This window comes from Castor canadensis, chromosome 11, assembly GCF_047511655.1.
Source record: "Castor canadensis chromosome 11, mCasCan1.hap1v2, whole genome shotgun sequence".
NCBI classification, from domain to species: domain Eukaryota; kingdom Metazoa; phylum Chordata; class Mammalia; order Rodentia; family Castoridae; genus Castor; species Castor canadensis.
The window spans coordinates 24154628-24172598 of NC_133396.1; the positions used below are offsets into that span (position 1 = coordinate 24154628).

Below are 17971 nucleotides of genomic sequence, written 5' to 3' on the forward strand. Positions count from 1 at the left end.
GGAGCAGTGATTTTTTTTTTTTTTTTGAGCTTCATTTTCATTTCCTGTAAATCTGGCATAACAGTGTGCTTGCACAGCTATTAGAATAGAGGCAAAGAATAGAAAACACTACCTTAAGGAAGGGGGCTGTCCATAAGAAAGATTGCACAGCACAGTGTGAAGAACCTGGGCTTTGGCATTGAACAGACTTGGGATAAAATCCTGATTTGGCATGTGCTGTGTGGCCTCTATAAAGTACCTTTTTTTTTTTTGCGATACTGGAGTTTGAAGTCAGGGCCTACACCTCGAGCCACTCCACCAGCCCTTTTTTGTGATGGGTTTTTTTGAGATAGGGTGTTGAACTGTTTCCCTGGGCTGGCTTTGAACTGTGATCCTCCTGATCTCTGCCTCCTGAGTAGCTAGGATTACAGGTGTGAGCCACCAGTGCCTGGCTAAAGTACCCTATTTTTTGAACCTCTTTTGCAAAATCAGAATTAGTAATACTTTATGTGACTACTAAGTGTTAGAAATCATAGCGTAGGACAGAATATCCATTATACGTGTGATATAATGGTAGAAAGCACCAGCTCTTACATTCTATTGACAGAAACAGCTGTTATTTATTAATATTTGTTACATGCTAGACCATTTGTCATTGCTGTGTCATTCCCACCCACTCCTCACTACCTCTGACTGCACTGCTGCCCTCTATATCTGCCCACATGTGCTTGCACATACACACTCAGTGTTCCTAAAGTGGGGATATTTTACAACTCTGAGGCTGGCTTCTGACCCTAGTCCCTGGAATTCTCTTCCTCCTTGTTTGGAGGACTACCATCCTAGGCCTTTCTCACATGTATTTCTCTGCTGCTTCCTCTAGAAACCACCCCTCTCATTTCTGCTTCTGGGCAGAAATCAATCATCTCTCAATCTTTTTTTTTTCCTTTGGTGGGACTCGTTGGCAGTAATGGTGCTGATAAGTTTCGGTTCTTACTGCACCCTTAAGCTTCTGTTTCCCAGGGTCATGGTCCTGCCTCAAATCTAGCTTGAATTCCCCTCTGCCCCAACCTCCAATCAGCATGAACCATAAGATCCTAAGCAATCACTGAGGGGTATTTAAGCACCTGCCCTTCTCTCTCTCTCTCTCTCTCTCTCTCTCTTTTCTCTCTCCCTCTCCCACCCAGCAATAAAGAATCTCTTGGCCAGATCACTCCTCTCCGTGTGGTCACTTTTGGGGCCTAGAGGACTGGGGTTTGAACTCAGGGCTTCACTCTTGCAAAGCAGGTGCTCTACGCTTGAGCCACACCCCCAGTCCATTTTTCTTTGGTTATTTTGGAGATGGAGCCTTGTGAACTAGTTGCCCAGACGGGCCTGGAATTATGATCTTCCCGATCTTAGCATTCCAATTAGCTAGGATTACAGGAGTGAGCCACTGTCACTGGGCCATATCTCCCTTTATATGTAACACAGTTACTGCACTTCATCACAATGTATTTGTTACTTGTTGTCTGTCTTCCCAGCCAAATGGAGGCCACTTCTTTTTTTGTATCCACAGCTTCTGATACGGTAGTGGCATATAGTAAATTGAGTAGAAGTTAAGCCAGATCAGGAAAGACACTGAATGCTAGGCTGAGGAGTTAAAGCTTTAACCTGCAGTTGGGGAGGAACTATGGAAGATTTTTAGACATGATCTTGCATGGATTCTTCCAATATCAAGTGCTTTTCGCTTAGGTGCACCAAGAAGAGAGGCTTAGGTGCACTGTTTCTAGCCTGATGTGTGAAGGCTAGGGTCTGTCCCTCTGACAGCACTCAACCTCGTCTGAACCTCTAGTGGTCTCGGTGTCTGTACCTGTGTTCTTACTTAATTCTGTACTGCTTTGACTTCAAGTTTCACGGTGTCTTAGGTTTGTCTCATCTTCCTAATAAGAGCATAAGAGCATAAATCTCATTTCTTTGTGTGCACAATGCTTTCCCCTTTGCCCCCACCCCATACCTAACATAGAATAAAGCATATAGTAGCTATTTTAATAAGTACCATTCAATTGAAATTGAATCAAATTCTCTGGGGATTTAAAATTTTGCACAACTCCAAAAAAAAAAAATTATAGCTAATCCCCAGAGCAAATCATTACATGTGGCTCAGTGGGAACGGGTAATCTTACCTAGTTGAGGTATGGGTTGTTCAATATATCCTTGGAGTTAAGAATGTCCTGATACTGGGTATATAATCAATAATAAAGATCAAGTGAGAACTAAAAGCTGACCAGTTTACAACCATTTCAATCATGCTGTACTGAGTTACACAGAAAGTTAATGACAGAGCATTCCTGAGTAGTTTTGTTAAAACAGTTCATCCTGGTCCTATTAGAATAATTCATGCTGATTAAGGGACAGGTCACCCCCTCAAACAATGTTTTAGTCTCTTTTTTTTTTCTGGTGGTACTGGAGTCTGAACTCAGGGCCTTGTGCTTGCTAGGCAGGTCTATACTGCTTGAGCCACTCCACCAGCCCTGTTTTTGTGTTGGATATTTTCAAGATAGGGTCTCTATTTACGAATTATGATCCTTCTGATCTCTGCCTCCTGAGTAGCTAGGATTACAGACGTGAGGCACTGGCGCCTGACAAGTCTTTTCTAGTTCCCTCAAATACCAAGCCCTGACCTTGGCACCAAGTTTGGATCTTGAACTATCCAGAATCAATTTGTAGCAGGTTCCATAATGTTTTGGGGTAAAACCATATACTTTTTGAGCTAATAGTATGTTCTTTGTAGCATGGAGAGATGAGCTAGGAAAAGGCAGACTTGCGTAAGAGTCTTGAACCTCCTTTGTCTCTATTTCCCCTTTATTTTCTTATTTATTTTTGAAATAGGGTCTCACTTTGTAGCTCAGGTTGGCTTCGAACTCACTATGTAGCTCAGGCTCCCCAGTGTCTTCTTCCCCTTTAACTCTCAGAGCCAGGCTTAATATGCCAGGAAAAAGGAAGTGGGACAGCCACCATGAATTGTTTCTGTTGGCAGAAAAGCAAGGAAGTGGAATGGTTTCCTTTTCAGCAGGCACACATTTGACAATTGAATTCTCTTGCGAGCATCCCTAGAATGACAATTGGAATGGCGTGGTGCTCTTTCTCTCTGTCTCTCTCTCTCTCTCTCTCTCTCTCTGTCTCTGTCTCTCTCTGTGTCTCTTTTTGGCTGTTGGAGGGTTTAGCCAATGAAGGGCATCCCTGGAAATTTAATTAATTATAATTATGTATTTTTGGTGGTACTGGGGTTTGAACTCAGAGCTTTGCACTTGCCAGGCAGAGCTCTGCTGCTTGATCCTGGGAATATTAAAATCACCTTTATTGAGGAAAATTTTGTATACAATAAAATGCACACATTAGTCTGCTGAGTTTCGACAAATGTATGCACCCATGGAATTATCACTCCAAATAACATATAGATTTTTTTTTTCCCCTTGGTTACACTTCTCATGTCCCTTTTGATCTGATAACCCCCAACCTGCACAGGCAGCTTCATATGTGGTTTCTGTCTATAGATCCCTGTTCTGGGGTTTCAGATAAATATGATAAACTCTTATGTCCATGCCAGTTTTTACCAGCAGTTTTTTTAGTCTCTCACCCCACTGCCCCTCTCTCCATATGTATGCACTCCTCCGCCTTCCTTAACTTCCCCATGTGTGAACTGGGCTTTTCACTACCTCTGGGAAGATATGGTTCCCCAACTCAGTTATTGCATTAACTTGAATTCTTCTGTCCTCTGACATTTCTAAATGAAAAAGGTTTGTAACATAAAAGGGACAGCAAATTAAGTGCCATTTCTCCATTTATGCTCCTGGAGGAGTCCTAATGACTGTAGGTTATTCCCTCCGTGCCATGTGGGGCCTCATTGAGATAATAGAATTTGCAATGAAAGTATCTGGGAGACACAAGGCTGTGCTCCCCTACCCCCAGTCCATTAAGTCAGGACTAAAGTTTCCTCTGTAAATCTTGAATGCATTAGTGGCAACTGGATTCAGGGTCAAATGTCAACTACTCTACTGTGAAGGGAGAAGACATCTGTGGCTAATTAGACCACTAGTTGGCAAAACGGGATGGGGAGGGGCAGGATCTGGTCTGAGCTCTGCACCAATGGGGAGCCAGCTCCCTGTCCAGTAGTCAGCTCCCTAAAGGGGGGTGAAAGACTGAGATTTGTTTGTAGTAGGGGCAAGGCATCTACCCCAGGTCAGCTTAAGCAGGTCATAGTGTGGAGAACTGGTCCTGCTTTCATCAGGCGCCAGAGGTCTTCCTCTTCTGCTCACTCTAAATTTAATCTTTTACTTTGGAGAGATAAGTTACACCCACGTGAGCCCAACCAAACTTTTTTTCCTGCCTTAAGCTAGGTTCTTGGATGACCCACAATTTGTATGAAGGTGTTCAGAGGCTTTAATTAATATGCACCTAGGTCAGAGGACATTTATTCACTGATCCTTTTATTATTGCGTTTGACAAATACTGATTTTATTAATTTTTTTGGTTGGGACTGGGGTTTGAACTCAGTGCTCTGCACTTGCAAGCATGTATTCTGTTGCTTGAGCCACGCCTCCAGTCCATTTTGCTCTGGTTATTTTGGAGATGGGGTGGGCCTTGACTGGCCTCAAACCACAATCCTACTTATCTCAGCTTCCCAAGTGGCCAGGATTACAGGCATGAACCACCGGCACTGAGCTTGATAAATATTGAATAGTTACCATGTATATATTGCCAAGCACTGTGGAGTCCCCAAAGATCAGTTAGATCTTTAAAAAACTTTTTGTTGGTTTTTTGAGACAGGGTCTCCCTATGTAGCCCATGCTGCCATGTTGGCCTTGAACTCATTATCCTGCCTCTGCCTCTCAAGCGCTGCGATTATAGGCTTGCACCACTATGCCCAGCCTTGTTAGATACTCTTTGCTTAGAGAGATCAGTAACAATGTGTTGCCTAGCTGAAGTCTAGCAGGACCATGACGTTTATAAGCATTAATTCAATAGGTGGAAGGCTATGAGAATCATGGAAAGCTTCACGGAGTAGGTGCATCTTGAACTGCACCTTATCAGGACGGGGAATTTCAACTGGCAGAGATGAGGCTGGGAACTTATTCAAAGAGAAGGGCAGAAGTAAAGGCAAGAAAGGAATCTGAATGGATGCAGCCTTCCACACTGTAGCATATTGTCTCTTTGAGGCAGGTGGCCTCCTGTTTTGAGAACCTCACTTTGCCTTTGCTTCACAGATCAATGAGCTGAGCAATGTCCCTGTCCCTGTCATGCTAATGCCAGATGACTTCAAAGCCTACAGCAAGATCAAGGTGGACAATCATCTCTTCAATAAGTAAGTGGCCTACTGAGTGGGCTCAGGTGTGTGGGTATTCCCTTCCTTCAAGCTTCTGAAACCTCACAAGTGGAGTACCAAATCAGCACCTGGCAGAGTGTAACAGCAACACCTGGCTCACAGAGCTGACACACTGGCAGGGAAAATGCATTCATTGTGCCCTTTATCCTTCCACTATCTACTTTACCAGCCTACCTCTAGTGTCCCTTGGGGCATGTGGCTAGGCCTGGGTGATTGATTCATCAAAGACCAGCTCTGGAGAAGTGAGCTACTCCAAGCTGGCTGAGGTATCTAGCTGAGGCAGGAGGCTGCCAGGCATTTTCCTGGCCTGGGGTGCAGCCAGGAGCCTTTCTCTTCCACCAGTGTGTGAGCACCAGGCTGAACTGAGGGTGGTGCTCAAGGTCACTACCCAGAATAATTCTTTTTTTTTTTTTTGGTGTAATTGGGGTTTAAACTAATAAACTCAAGGCTTAAGGCTTGCAAAGTAGGCATTCTATTGCTTCAGCAACACCTCCAGTCCATTTTGCTCTGCTATTTTGGAGATTGGGTCTCTTGAACTATTTCCCCAGGCTGGCCTTGAACCAAGAGCCTCCCTATCTCAGCCTACCAAGGAGCTAAGATTACAAGCGTGAGCCACCGGTGCCTGGCTACAATTCTTCCTATTTTTGACTTTGTGGCTTCTTGGACTTCAGACCAGTGTCTGAAGTTTGTTTCAGGCATGGGTGAAAACCCCTCAGCAGCCATCTCACCTGGCATAGTTGGGGGCCTGCTTTAAGTCCTTTGGAGGCTTGGTTTTTCATCCCACTGCAGGCAGCCCCAGGAACCTTTTGCCACTCACACTCTGCTCCTTTCTGCATATCCCCCTGGTTCCATTCTCCATTGTATTGCAGTCTCCACTTCATCAGCTGTGTGATCACCCCACATTTCCAGACTATTAGTCCAAAGGAAAAGCTTGAGTTCAGTACATCTCATAGTGGCCTCTCTCTGCCATAGTAAGTAATAACACCTTGTTCTAGAATATATCTGTCTCCAGAGCTGCCACCTTCTAAGTGGCCACCTAAGGAAGGAGAGGCAGCCCTTGACTCAGGAAGGCAAGGGGGTTGTTGTGTTCCCATTGCACCACCTTCTCTTTCAAGGTCCCAACCTTGGTGAGCTTCCACCTTGACATGTTGCCCTAGAACAGAGCACTCAGTCTCATATTTACTTCTATCTTTATTCCTTTTGTCTGTTCAACAATTGTTCATGTGCTGTTTGTTAGACAACAGTACTAGTCACTAGAAGACTGGTAAATAAGGCATAATAGACCCCTCATTCATAGGGAACTATTCATTTTTATTTCTTGGAAGTCTGTTATCCTGAAGTAGCTAGAGGGTTTCTATCTAAAAGTGAGTCCTTTGCCCAGATGCTGTTGTAAAGATGGGGGATTGGAAGGAGTCTTCATTTCAGGGAAGTTTTTTCCCTGCCTGGGAGTCTGGGCATTGAGTAAGGAGTGGGGAGGGTGGAGATTGGTGCCAACAGCCAGTAAACAAGGCTTTGTGAAAGGATCCCAGTCAGCTGATTGCAAACCTCTCCACTCCAAACCACCCTTTAGCTTCATTCCAGTGGAAGCCCTGGGCAGGGCTTCCTGGATATAACCATCTTCAGGATGTTTTCATAGGAACATCCCAGAGAAGAGACACCTTTTGATGATGAGGATCTTTTCATATTGATGCCTCACAGCAGGTGCTCACATGCAACTACCTCCTGTAACAAATACAGCAGTTATGAGTGGGGCATACACTGGGTCTCACCTCCCAGTGGGTAACATTTTTTCCCCCTTTTTTGAAGGACAACATACCGAAAAATACACAAATCATAAGTATACAGCTAGTGTAAGTAAATAGAGACATAAAGTTTTTAAGCTTTTATATGCTCAGAATCACAAACAGTGTTTGTATTTTTACAGATTTCCAGACTCACCTTCAGAATTTAAGGGCTTAGGAACCTACATTTTATGCACAGCAGATTCTTTAGGTCCTGGTGATCTGTGGGCCATACTTTGAGGAATTCTGATGTCAGAGTTAAGCTGAGCTGGGGGCAGTTCACAAAGCCTTGTCTGTCTTTTCCCCTAGAGAGAACCTCCCCAGCCGCTTCAAGTTCAAGGAGTACTGTCCCATGGTGTTCCGAAACCTCCGGGAGAGGTTTGGAATTGATGATCAGGATTACCAGGTACAAGCTGTTTTAGCAAAACTGAAGGACTTAAGTGGGGAGGAGGGCTGTCAGGAAGCCACAGCACAAGTCGAGAGGAAAAAGTGTTGGCTGTCCTTGTGCTGCATCTCCCTCCAGCCCTACCAGTCTCCCTAGGACTGATGGCACTTGGTGGGGTAAGGGTGCCTCTTAGGTTCCTATCCCTGGGAGGGAGAGCAGCGGTTGGGAGAGGGGTGTGCGGAAGCTGCTTCATTTCAGTCTGACATTCCCAGTCTAGGCTGAAGAACCTCTCCTTCGTAGTTTGACTTAAAAGAGAGAAAATTGTTGCCAGCGAGAGATGAGGCCTCTTAAAGCAGATAAGACAGATTAGAAAAGGAAGACTTCAAGGGTAGTGTAACCTTCTGCCAGGTATGAGTGTTACCTCCTAAACTTGTCCCATGTCCTGGAGGTGGGAGGGGTAGGCATGGTAGGGCAACTGCCTCCTTCAGGGGGCAATACTGTCATTGGCCTATTGGGAGGAATCAGTTCCAATATCAGAACATTACAGTTTTCACTCAGAGTCTGTGGCTTCCATCTCTTCTCTACCTGTGCTTCTTGGACCCTCCTCCCTGATAGACCTCCTGTGAAGGTGGAGAACTTTCCACTTCCCCCTTATAGCAGTAAGGATATAGATTGTCAGCACAGTGAAATCTAAAAAGGATGCCCAAATCCTTTAAAACATTAGTTCCTTCCCCCTTCCCTAGGAAGCCTTTCACAGAGTTCACAGGAGCAGAGCAGGCCTTGGGGATGGGATTTCTTTCTCTCCTTCCCCTCCCTCCTCCGCTCTGGAATACCTGCTTGCTGAGATTAGTGTCCTGATGAGGGTGAAGGGGACACAAAAGGAGGAGTTGAGATGCCAGGGGCTTGAGCACCCAGGAAGGTCTACATCTAAGAAATACTGAGGGGGACCCCCCTCCAGCACCTCTGCTAGGACTGAACTCGGAACTAAATCATAATTTGACTGGAGCCTGATGTTTTGTGAAAGCAGCCCTAAGTCGTCTTTCCCTCACCGTGGTTCCTTTTTTGCCCCTCAGCTGCCTAACCACATCCTCTCTGTCTGCATTTTGCCTCTAATAGACTTGTGGGCACATGACTGTGCTGAAGGCTGAAATGAGGGCAGCAAGGCTGGTGTTCAGGGATGGAACTCTTACTTGTGGGCTACTAGTAATTTAGAGTCAGGAGATGTTGCTGGATGAGAGGTGGGCACTGCTCTGCCTCCACCTGGCCTGCAGCCTGGGTGTTTTACTGCTAGAGGGCCAGACAGGGAGAAGGGCACTCACTGACATAGCCTACTTAACATTTCTAGATTGAGGGCACCCCATTTTGGGGGAGTACTCCTTTAATTTAGCACCTTTGCCAAGTGATGTCCAGAGCCCCTTACCCCTTCTGCCTTAGTTTACCCCTGGAGGTGATACTGGAATTTGAACTCAGGGCCTCATGTTTGCTAGGCAGGTGTTCTACCACTGGAACCTCTCCACCAGTCCCCCCCACCAGGTTTTGAGGGGAAGTAGTAGGTGACAGAAAAGAGTAGGATGCTCAGGAAGAGACTGGGAGAGGGCTTGGAGAGAAGGCATTTCTGTGAGCAGATCTCTGTGGGTGTGTTCTTGGGAACGGGAACAGCTGGAATCTCCCCTGGGCCTTGCCTACTAAAGGTCTGCCCTGAGAACACATGCCTTTGGTCCACTCACACCTTCCCCCACCCTCTCTGAGGCTTCTCTTCTCTCTGACCCTAATGGGAGGGGCCTTGAGGAGGAGCAGGGACAGAGCCAAAGAGAGTCCCAGTCCTGCACAGGTGAGCAAGGCCAACGTGAAGGGAGGTGTAAGGCAGAGATGAAACCAGCCTCCCACTTTGGGAAGGGTTTTTCAGCACCAGGAACAATACAGGGAAAAGAGGTAAATGTGTCCATTGCCTACTTATGCTAGGCCTTTTGCATTTTGCCTAAGTTTGGTCTTTGTCACCCAAGAGACTAAAACAGGACTGGAGGTATGGCTCAAGTGAGAGAATGCCTGCCTTGCAGTGGGAAGCCCCGAGTTTAAATCTCAGTACTCCCAGACCAAAAAAAAAAAAAGAGAGAGAGAGAGATTGGGAGATTGGGACAATCCACTTTGCCTGCCTCCTTGTATTCCAAATAAGGAAACTCAGGTTTAGAAAAGTTAAATGACTCACCCAAGGTCATTTATCTGTGAGGGTCAGGATTAAGACCCCTCTCGCACTGGAGAAGTGGCTCAAGTGATCCTGTGCCTGTCTACCAAGCATGAGGACTTGAGTTCAAATCATGGTACTGCTAAAAGCATTAAAAAATCAAAAGACATGGTCCCCTCACACTGAGGCAGTTTTAGTTTATAAGGTAGCTTTCTGAGGTTGGAATGAAAGGAAAACGCACAGTGAGGTTCAGGAGGAGGTGGTAAGGAGTAACTCTCATCATTTAGAAGTAAGATTTTAGGAATATGAACATACAGGAATATGAGAAACAGGATGGTAAGGTCCTCTCTGGAAGTCCTCTGTTTTAGTGTTTGTTGGCCTTTGAGCAACCAGCCCATAAGAGAAGACTGGGAGTGTAGCTCAGTGATACAGCACTTACCTAGCATGTGCAAGACCCATTGTCAGCACTGCAAGAAACAAACAATAAAAACCTGTGCCCCTCCCCAAAACCAGCTGCCTTTGTCTTGGTCCCTCAGAACTCAGTGACACGCAGTGCTCCCATCAACAGTGACAGCCAGGGCCGGTGTGGCACGCGCTTCCTCACCACCTATGACCGGCGTTTTGTCATCAAGACTGTGTCAAGTGAGGATGTGGCTGAGATGCACAACATCTTAAAGAAATACCACCAGGTATGGTGAGTCCCACGCCAGGGCATGGAGGATGGGTTGGAGGATGTAGAAGGGAGGACTAGGTCCTATGTGGTAAGGGCAAATGCTTCCTGATAACCAAGCAATGAGTCTGCTGCCACCATGTTTTTATGAGGTAAAATACCTATTGTATACATGAGAAAAAGGGAACCACCTGAAGACACACCACTGACTCAGGCCTAGATGCACAGCTGTTTGTTGTCTGAGTTGGAAAGATTTTACAGTCTGACATCTGCCATGTTTTTTCTGAAAGAGGTCCCACTGGGCAGTAGTGTTGTTTCCTTTCCTGTTCTATCTCTCCACACATCTGGAACCTGTCCAGGAGAAAAGTGGGAAGGGCTGAGATGCCATCTGAATGCCTGTCCAAAGCCCACCTGGATCTTCTCTCTGGGGCACCTAGAAGTGATAAAGGGAACTTCTGGTCTTTGGCGGGGTTACAGCAGAAACCCTAGGGCATGCTATGATAGGAACTTTATGTATGGAACCATTCTATTGTCCCAGACAGCAAGGTCTCACCCTGCCTCTGCAGCCCCTCTCTGCCCCTTGATTTTGCTGTGTTAGACTGGTAGGGGAGATGCAGGGCCTGGATCCCTGATTGTCCTGCTGTGGAGTCCTATTGCAAATACAGTCTTAGGTAGACTCCCAGAGGAGCTCTACAGTACCTACTCAGCTTACCTCTTACTCTGCTATGCCATCTGGGGATCAGGGTGGCTATTGCCTGTTGTAAGTCCAAGGAATCTCCATTATTTCACAGAACCCATTTGGAAAACCACTAGTCTAAGTGTAGAATCCTATGGAGCCAGGGAGCTTTTAGCCAGGGAGAGCCCCATCCATCCTGGATACTTCATGCTACTTAGCCCTCCCTCTCTTTCTGTTTTCTATTCTAGTTCATAGTGGAGTGTCATGGTAACACCCTTTTGCCACAGTTTCTGGGCATGTACCGCCTTACTGTGGATGGTGTAGAAACCTACATGGTGGTCACCAGGAATGTGTTCAGCCATCGGCTCACTGTACACCGCAAGTATGACCTCAAGGTAAAGGGCTGTGTTTCCCAGCGCTGTGCTGCCCTCTGTCTGAGGCTGAGAGGGACCACTACCAACTTCACTTAATTGGTAAAGCTGTAGCCTTGCATTAGTGTGGATGGGTGAATCTTGAGTTTATATGCCTAATTCTTATGAACCAGAGGCTGTTTGAAGTCCAGGTGACAGTGACAAGAAGTATTTATTTATTTATTTGTTTATTTCTTTTTTTTGGTGGGGCTGGAGTTTGAACTCAGGGCTTTGCACCTGCAAAGCAGGTGCTCCAGCACTTGAATCACACCTCTAGTCCATCTTGCTCTTGGTTATTTGGAGATGGGGGTCTTTCAAACTATTTATCTTGGCTGGCCTCGAACTGTGATCCTCCTGATCTCAGCCTCCCAAGGACCCAGGATTCATAGGCATGAGCCACCAATGCCCAGCTGACAAGAGGTTATTTAAGCCCTACAAATGTACCATCTGTATGTAACAGTTGATGCTTTTCAGCTCCTGTCTGTGGGTTGTGCACACCCGGGTTAGCAGGATGGGGACAGGCTGTGCTGACACATACAGTCTGGCATCTGTTCAGGCCTTGTGGAGTGACAGCACAAGTGCATTTCTAGACATTGAGAAGGACACACTTATGGCTTTGAGCCAGGATGCTCTATTATTCTCAAACCAAACTTCCTAACTTCTGTCACCTCATATAGCTGCTCCCTCCTTCTGCTGCAGCCATATTGGCTTCCTTTGCATCCCTTCAGTGCCTGTGCTTCTCCCTGCCCAGGATTTCATATACACTGCCTGAATAGGTTCCCTCCAGCAACCCTGCCTTCTCTCCCTCCCCTCCCCACACCTAAACACTCCTTACCTTCTGAGTTCAGCTCAGATACACTTCTTCCAGGAAATAGGCCTGACCACCACCCTTCCTCAGTCCAGGCCAGCCTTGTGTTACATGCTCTCAGAGTGTCTCCTCTCTGCACCACTTAGCACCACTGTTATGAATGAAGTAATGAGTTGTGAGCCACAGCTAGAAAGAAAGTTCCATAAGGGTAGGGACTGAGTATCCTCAGTGCAGTCCTGTTGCTGAGCCATGCACCCTCTGCATGGTCAGAGCTCTCTAAGTGACTGCACTGGAGGGAGTGGACCAGTTGCTGCCTCCTGACCCCTCTTTAGTAGGATGCTAACCAGCCTATTCCCGCTTACTGCCAGCTCTCCCACTAAAGACTAGTGCACATTTGCTTGTTCAAAGGAGTTTGCCTCAGCTGGCCTTCTGACGGTTCTTATTCTTTCAGGGTTCTACTGTTGCCAGAGAAGCAAGTGACAAGGAGAAGGTATGCAAGTGTGGAAGGGTCACTTGGAATCAGAAACACCTTCTGTTGGTCAATCCATCCCTCCCCCTCACATCCTCTAGCCCAGTTCCCAGACATGCAGTCTTTGTCACCATGAGATGTTCTGTGTCACCAAGCACTTGCCTGTTCTCAGGACAGGCTAGGTCTCCAGACTTTTAGTTCTTCCCTCTTTGGGTTCTTTGTGTCCAGCTGGGATAGAAATGGTCTCCATGCCACAGTCCAGCCTGAATCAGTTAGTGGCATCCTGAACCCTGGTGGAGTCCAGGCCCAGCAGGAAAGGATACTTTGGTCAGACCTTCTTGTCCTATATATGCCACATGTTTGCATATCCCAACTCTAGGCCTATAGGCTCCTGTGCTGTCAACTAAACAGGCTGAGGATCTTCTGCTAAAGACCTTCCCTTTCCTGCACACTGCTCCCAAAGGAACAAGTGAGTTGGCCTGCCTAACCTAACGCTGCTGTTGCTCTCCCAGGCTAAGGAATTGCCAACATTCAAAGACAATGACTTCCTCAATGAAGGGCAGAAGCTGCATGTGGGAGAGGAGAGTAAAAAGAACTTTCTGGAGAAACTGAAGCGGGATGTTGAGGTACTTATTAACTCTCATCTTCATAATAGCCCAGCAGGGTCCATCCTATACACAGAGCAGGAGCCTCTTTAACCTTCAGAGAAAATGAAATTCCCTCCTTTCCAGGAAAGCAGACAAAAGAAAGGTGGTGGTGTGAGCTGTGTAGGCACAGTTTTGCACCTAAAGCTTGTGCAAATGGACATTCCATTTGTGCCATGTGTGCCAACGGAAATTTTGTAGCCAAATTTGGGATGCTTTTCCCTGTCTTTTCACTGGTTCATTCCTACACCTTCCTCAAGAGGGGCATCCCAAATCAGAGCCACAGGACACCAGCTATTGAGATCCTCCAAGCAGGCTGTATCTGGCTCTGATTCTCCACTTCCCCAGCAAGCTCCTGGTTGTAATGGGACTACCTGTGGAGGAGGTCCTTCAGGGGAGGACAGGTGCTATCTACTTGAATATGTCTTCTGGACCACTGATAACTATGTCTGCTTTTTTTATGGAGCTGAGGATAGAATCCAGGACCTTGCACATGCTAGGCAAGCACTTTATCACTGAGCTACAATCTTCTCTTTTAATAAATTAAGAACTGGGTATAGTGACAATGCCTGTAATCCTAGCACTTGGGAGGCTAAGGCAGGAGGATTTTGAGTTCAAGGCCAGCCTGCACTACATAGTGAGCTCCAGTCTCAAGAGAAAAAAAGTGGTGGTGGGGGGAGTAGCTGCTCATTAAAACCAACCATACAACTTAAATTGTTATTTTTTTCACTGTGGTAAAATGTAAATAAATAGTCCCTGACTTATGATGATTTCAGCTTTATAATAGTGAAAAAGTGAAATGCACTCAGTAGAAACCATATTTTGATTTTTTTTTTTTTTGGCAGTACTGGGTTTGAACTCAGGGCCTCTTGTTTGCTAGGCAGGAGCTCTACCACTTGAGCCACACCCCCAGCCCATTTTTTTTTCCAGATAGGGTCTCACACTTCTGCCCAGAGCTGACCTGGGACCATGAGCCTCCTACCAATGCCTCCCACATAGCTGGTATCAAAGGCTTGAGTTACCACACCTGTCTTATTTGTTGAGAATCGGGGGTTGGGGGGGGTTGGGAGGAGTGTCTCACTAACTTTTTGCCCTAGGCTGTCTTGAACCATGTTCCTCTCCATTTCTACCTCCCAAGTAGCTGCGATGACAGGAGTGTTCTACTATACCATGCTGTGCTTTTTCACCTTCCACAACTGAAACTGTCCCCATTAAATACCAATTCCCAATTCTCCCCTTCTCCTAGTAGCTGGCAAACAACATTCTTCTTTTTGTCTTTATGAAATTGACTACTCTAGGAAGTTCATAAGTGGAATCATACAGTATTTATCCCTTTGTGAGTGCCTCATTTCAGTTGGCAGAATGTCTTTAAGGTTCATCCATGTTGTAGTGTCTGAATGTCTTTCCTTCTTAAGGCTGAATAATATTCCACTGTAAGTATATACCACATTTTGTTTATCCAGCTGTCAACAGACAGTTGGTGTATTAGTCAGGATTCTCTAGAAAAGCTAAATTTCTATATAGAAAGAATTTTGTACTTTTTTTTTTTTTTGTGGAACTGGGGTTTGAACCCAGGGACCTCAAGCTTGCAAAGCAGGTCCTCTACCACTTGAGCCACTCCAATAGTCCTGGAAAGAATTTTAATAAGGAACTATCTTGTGATTATGGAGGCTGAGGAATCTGCACTTTTCAAGTTGATTATAGCCAGAGAGAGATGATGTTACTAGTTCCGCTCCAAAGACCATCGAACAGTTAGGCAGGGGTTCTCTCTTACTCATGGGAGGTGTCAGTCTTTTCATTCTATTCAGGCCTTCCTCTGATTGGATGAGGTCCACTCACATTAGGGTGAGCAATCTGCTTTAGGCAGCCTACTGATTCAAGTGTTAATCTCATCCAGAAACACCCTCACAGACGCTCTGAAATGAATGCTTTGACCAAATACCCAGGTACCCAGTGGCCCAGTTGAAGGTGACAAAAAAATTGACATCATTCTTGGGTTGCTTCTACCTTGTAGCTATTGTAAGTAATGCTGCTGGGAGCATAGGTGTTACAAATGCCTTTTGCTAGGAAGCTTTTTCTTCCTCATCCTCACCTACATGATTCCTTCACTCTGTTGTTCATGCTCAGTTTGTTCTGAGTCTCTTTCTCCCTTTTCTTCTTCTCTTTCTATTCTGGTTCCAAGATGAATTTAAGTCAGTTTCCTTAGGTCATTTGCTTCCAATGTGTGTTGTTCTATCATTCTTCTTAAGGCACTGGGTGTGTATGTGAATCATGGATCTCAGTTGCTTCTCCCTTGCCTTTGTTTTTTCTTTTTGGTGCTGGGATTGAACCCAGGGCCTCGCGCATGCTAGGCAAGCGCTGTACCACCGAGCTACATCCCAGCCCCTCTCCCTCACCTTAAGGAGTTGTCTAGAGCTGCTCAGGAGGTGCCCCCACCTTCCTCTACTAAGCCTCAGGGTTGCTTGTCCTTTTGCTTGTGTTCTGGACCTAGGCGTAGCCACAGTCCTGTGAAGATGCTTCTCCTATGCTAGTGCCCTGGTGCTGTAGGCTGTTGGTGACTAGAGTTCATAGGTGGCCAGCTCCATCCCACACATGAATCCTGGTGTAGAGACTGAGACAGCATGTTGCTGGTTGCATTCATTGTTATGCACACCAGCAAACAGGTGTTGCAGGGTGGGGACCCATGTGCAGGGAAGGATCAAACATTCTCCCCCAACTCCACAAGGTCTCTCTTGACCTTCTGGTGGTCTTTTTTTTTTTTTATTGAGATAAATCTTTCTGTGTAGCCCAGGCTGGCCTCGAACTCAGGATTCATGCATGATCCTCCTACCTCAGTCTCCCAAGGTATGATGGTATGCTCACACCTGCAATCCTAGCTACGTGGGAGGCTGAGTATCAGAAGGATTGTGGTTTGAAGCCAGCCCCAGGAAAATAGTTGGTGAGATCCAAACTCCAAAATAACCAGAGCAAAATGGATTGAAGGTGTAGCTCAAATGGTAGAGTGTCTGGTTTGCAAGCACAAAGTCCTGGATTCAAACCCCAGACACACACACACACACACACACACACACACACACACACACACACAAAGGAAGAAAGAAAAGAAAGAAAGAAAGGAAAAAACCAAATTACACTTTGCCTATGACCCTCAGTTAGAAGTGCCTTTTGCCTTGCAGCCAACAAATACTTATGTGCAACCAAAACACTATCTACCCTTACTTCATGTTATGCACACTCATTTTCTAATCTATTTAATAATTAGAAAAAAAAGAAAGAAAGAAAAACTCCTGGTCCCAGCCTGCTCATAACAGGTTAAGAGTCAGCATTTGAGAGACACTGCTGTGTTTTATCTCTCTGGCCTCTTCCACAATGCATCATGCCTTTACTTCTTTTCTGGAACTTGCCATGGCCTCAATTGGTCCCAAATCATTCTGGGCTGCTCTTTCTTCCTACTGTGCTCACTCTACCTTCCCTCCTGTGGTCTGTGCCTGACCAGTTCCTCTTCAGCCTGCAGCTGCAGCTTCAGTGCCTTTCCCCAGGACCTCTGTGCATACCACAACTCTTTGGCCTATTAAGTGACTGCCTCCCCCTTAGACAGTGAGCTCACCAAGGGTAGGCTGCAGTATCTTCCTCCCTGTTGTAGTTCAGAACCATGTGTAGAGTTGAGTTGCAAGGAATGCTTTATCCATTTCCAGATGCTGCTGGGATATCCCATGTAACTTTTTTTTTTTTTCCTTCCATATTTCTGCCCCTTGCCTCCCCAGTTCCTAGCCCAGCTGAAGATCATGGACTATAGCCTGCTGGTGGGCATCCATGATGTGGACCGAGCTGAGCAGGAGGAGATGGAGGTGGAGGAACGGGCAGAGGATGAGGAGTGTGAGAATGATGGGATGGGTGGCAGTCTGCTCTGCTCCTACGGCACACCTCCTGACAGCCCTGGCAACCTCCTCAGCTTCCCTCGGTTCTTTGGTCCTGGGGAGTTCGACCCTTCCGTTGATGTCTATGCCATGAAAAGTCATGAAAGTAAGTAGTGCCCTGTGATGCCCTGCCCACCTGACCTCTGCCAGGCTCACAGGTGGAATACCCAGGGTTGTCTGCACCTTTGGCCTTCTGCCTCTTGGCTCCTCCATGGGGTCACTGCCAGAAGCTGGAGTCCAGGGTTCCTTCTGTTAGACCTTCCTTCACCTTTCTGCCTGTCCTGGGTGAAGAAGCAGGGTTCTTCTCTAGCTCATGGGAAGAACAGACCTTATATGTACTTCCCTGTCACCATACCCATGGCCATGGAGGTCAAATGAGAAAGGGATGTGAAAACTTCTGAGAAGGACCCTTTGGTTTCTTTGCTCTAGAATGACAGGACAATTGGAACCTCATACTGGAGGAGCCACTTTCTGCTCTTCTCTCTGCCATCTCCCTCTTCTTCCCCGCTTCACCTCCCACTACAGGTGCTCCCAAGAAGGAGGTCTATTTCATGGCCATCATTGATATCCTCACACCATATGACGCTAAGAAGAAAGCTGCACATGCTGCCAAAACGGTGAAACATGGGGTGAGCTCTCTGTCTCCTCCAGGGTCCAGCCCAGCAGAGTGCCTGCACGCCCCCTTGTA

General features: G+C 46.4%; 1 protein-coding gene across 2 annotated transcripts in view; it reads left to right on the top strand.

Moving 5' to 3' along the window:
* Nucleotides 1-17971, top strand: part of Pip4k2b (phosphatidylinositol-5-phosphate 4-kinase type 2 beta) — a 28656-nt gene that overhangs the window by 5915 nt on the left and 4770 nt on the right. For both annotated transcript variants that reach the window (XM_020172260.2, XM_020172261.2), the window contains 8 exons: nt 5223-5320; nt 7432-7528; nt 10226-10378; nt 11284-11430; nt 12705-12743; nt 13235-13348; nt 17131-17389; nt 17809-17912. In XM_020172260.2, the coding sequence (XP_020027849.1) occupies nt 5223-5320; nt 7432-7528; nt 10226-10378; nt 11284-11430; nt 12705-12743; nt 13235-13348; nt 17131-17389; nt 17809-17912 (1011 nt within the window). The remainder of the gene's footprint in view (nt 1-5222; nt 5321-7431; nt 7529-10225; nt 10379-11283; nt 11431-12704; nt 12744-13234; nt 13349-17130; nt 17390-17808; nt 17913-17971) is intronic.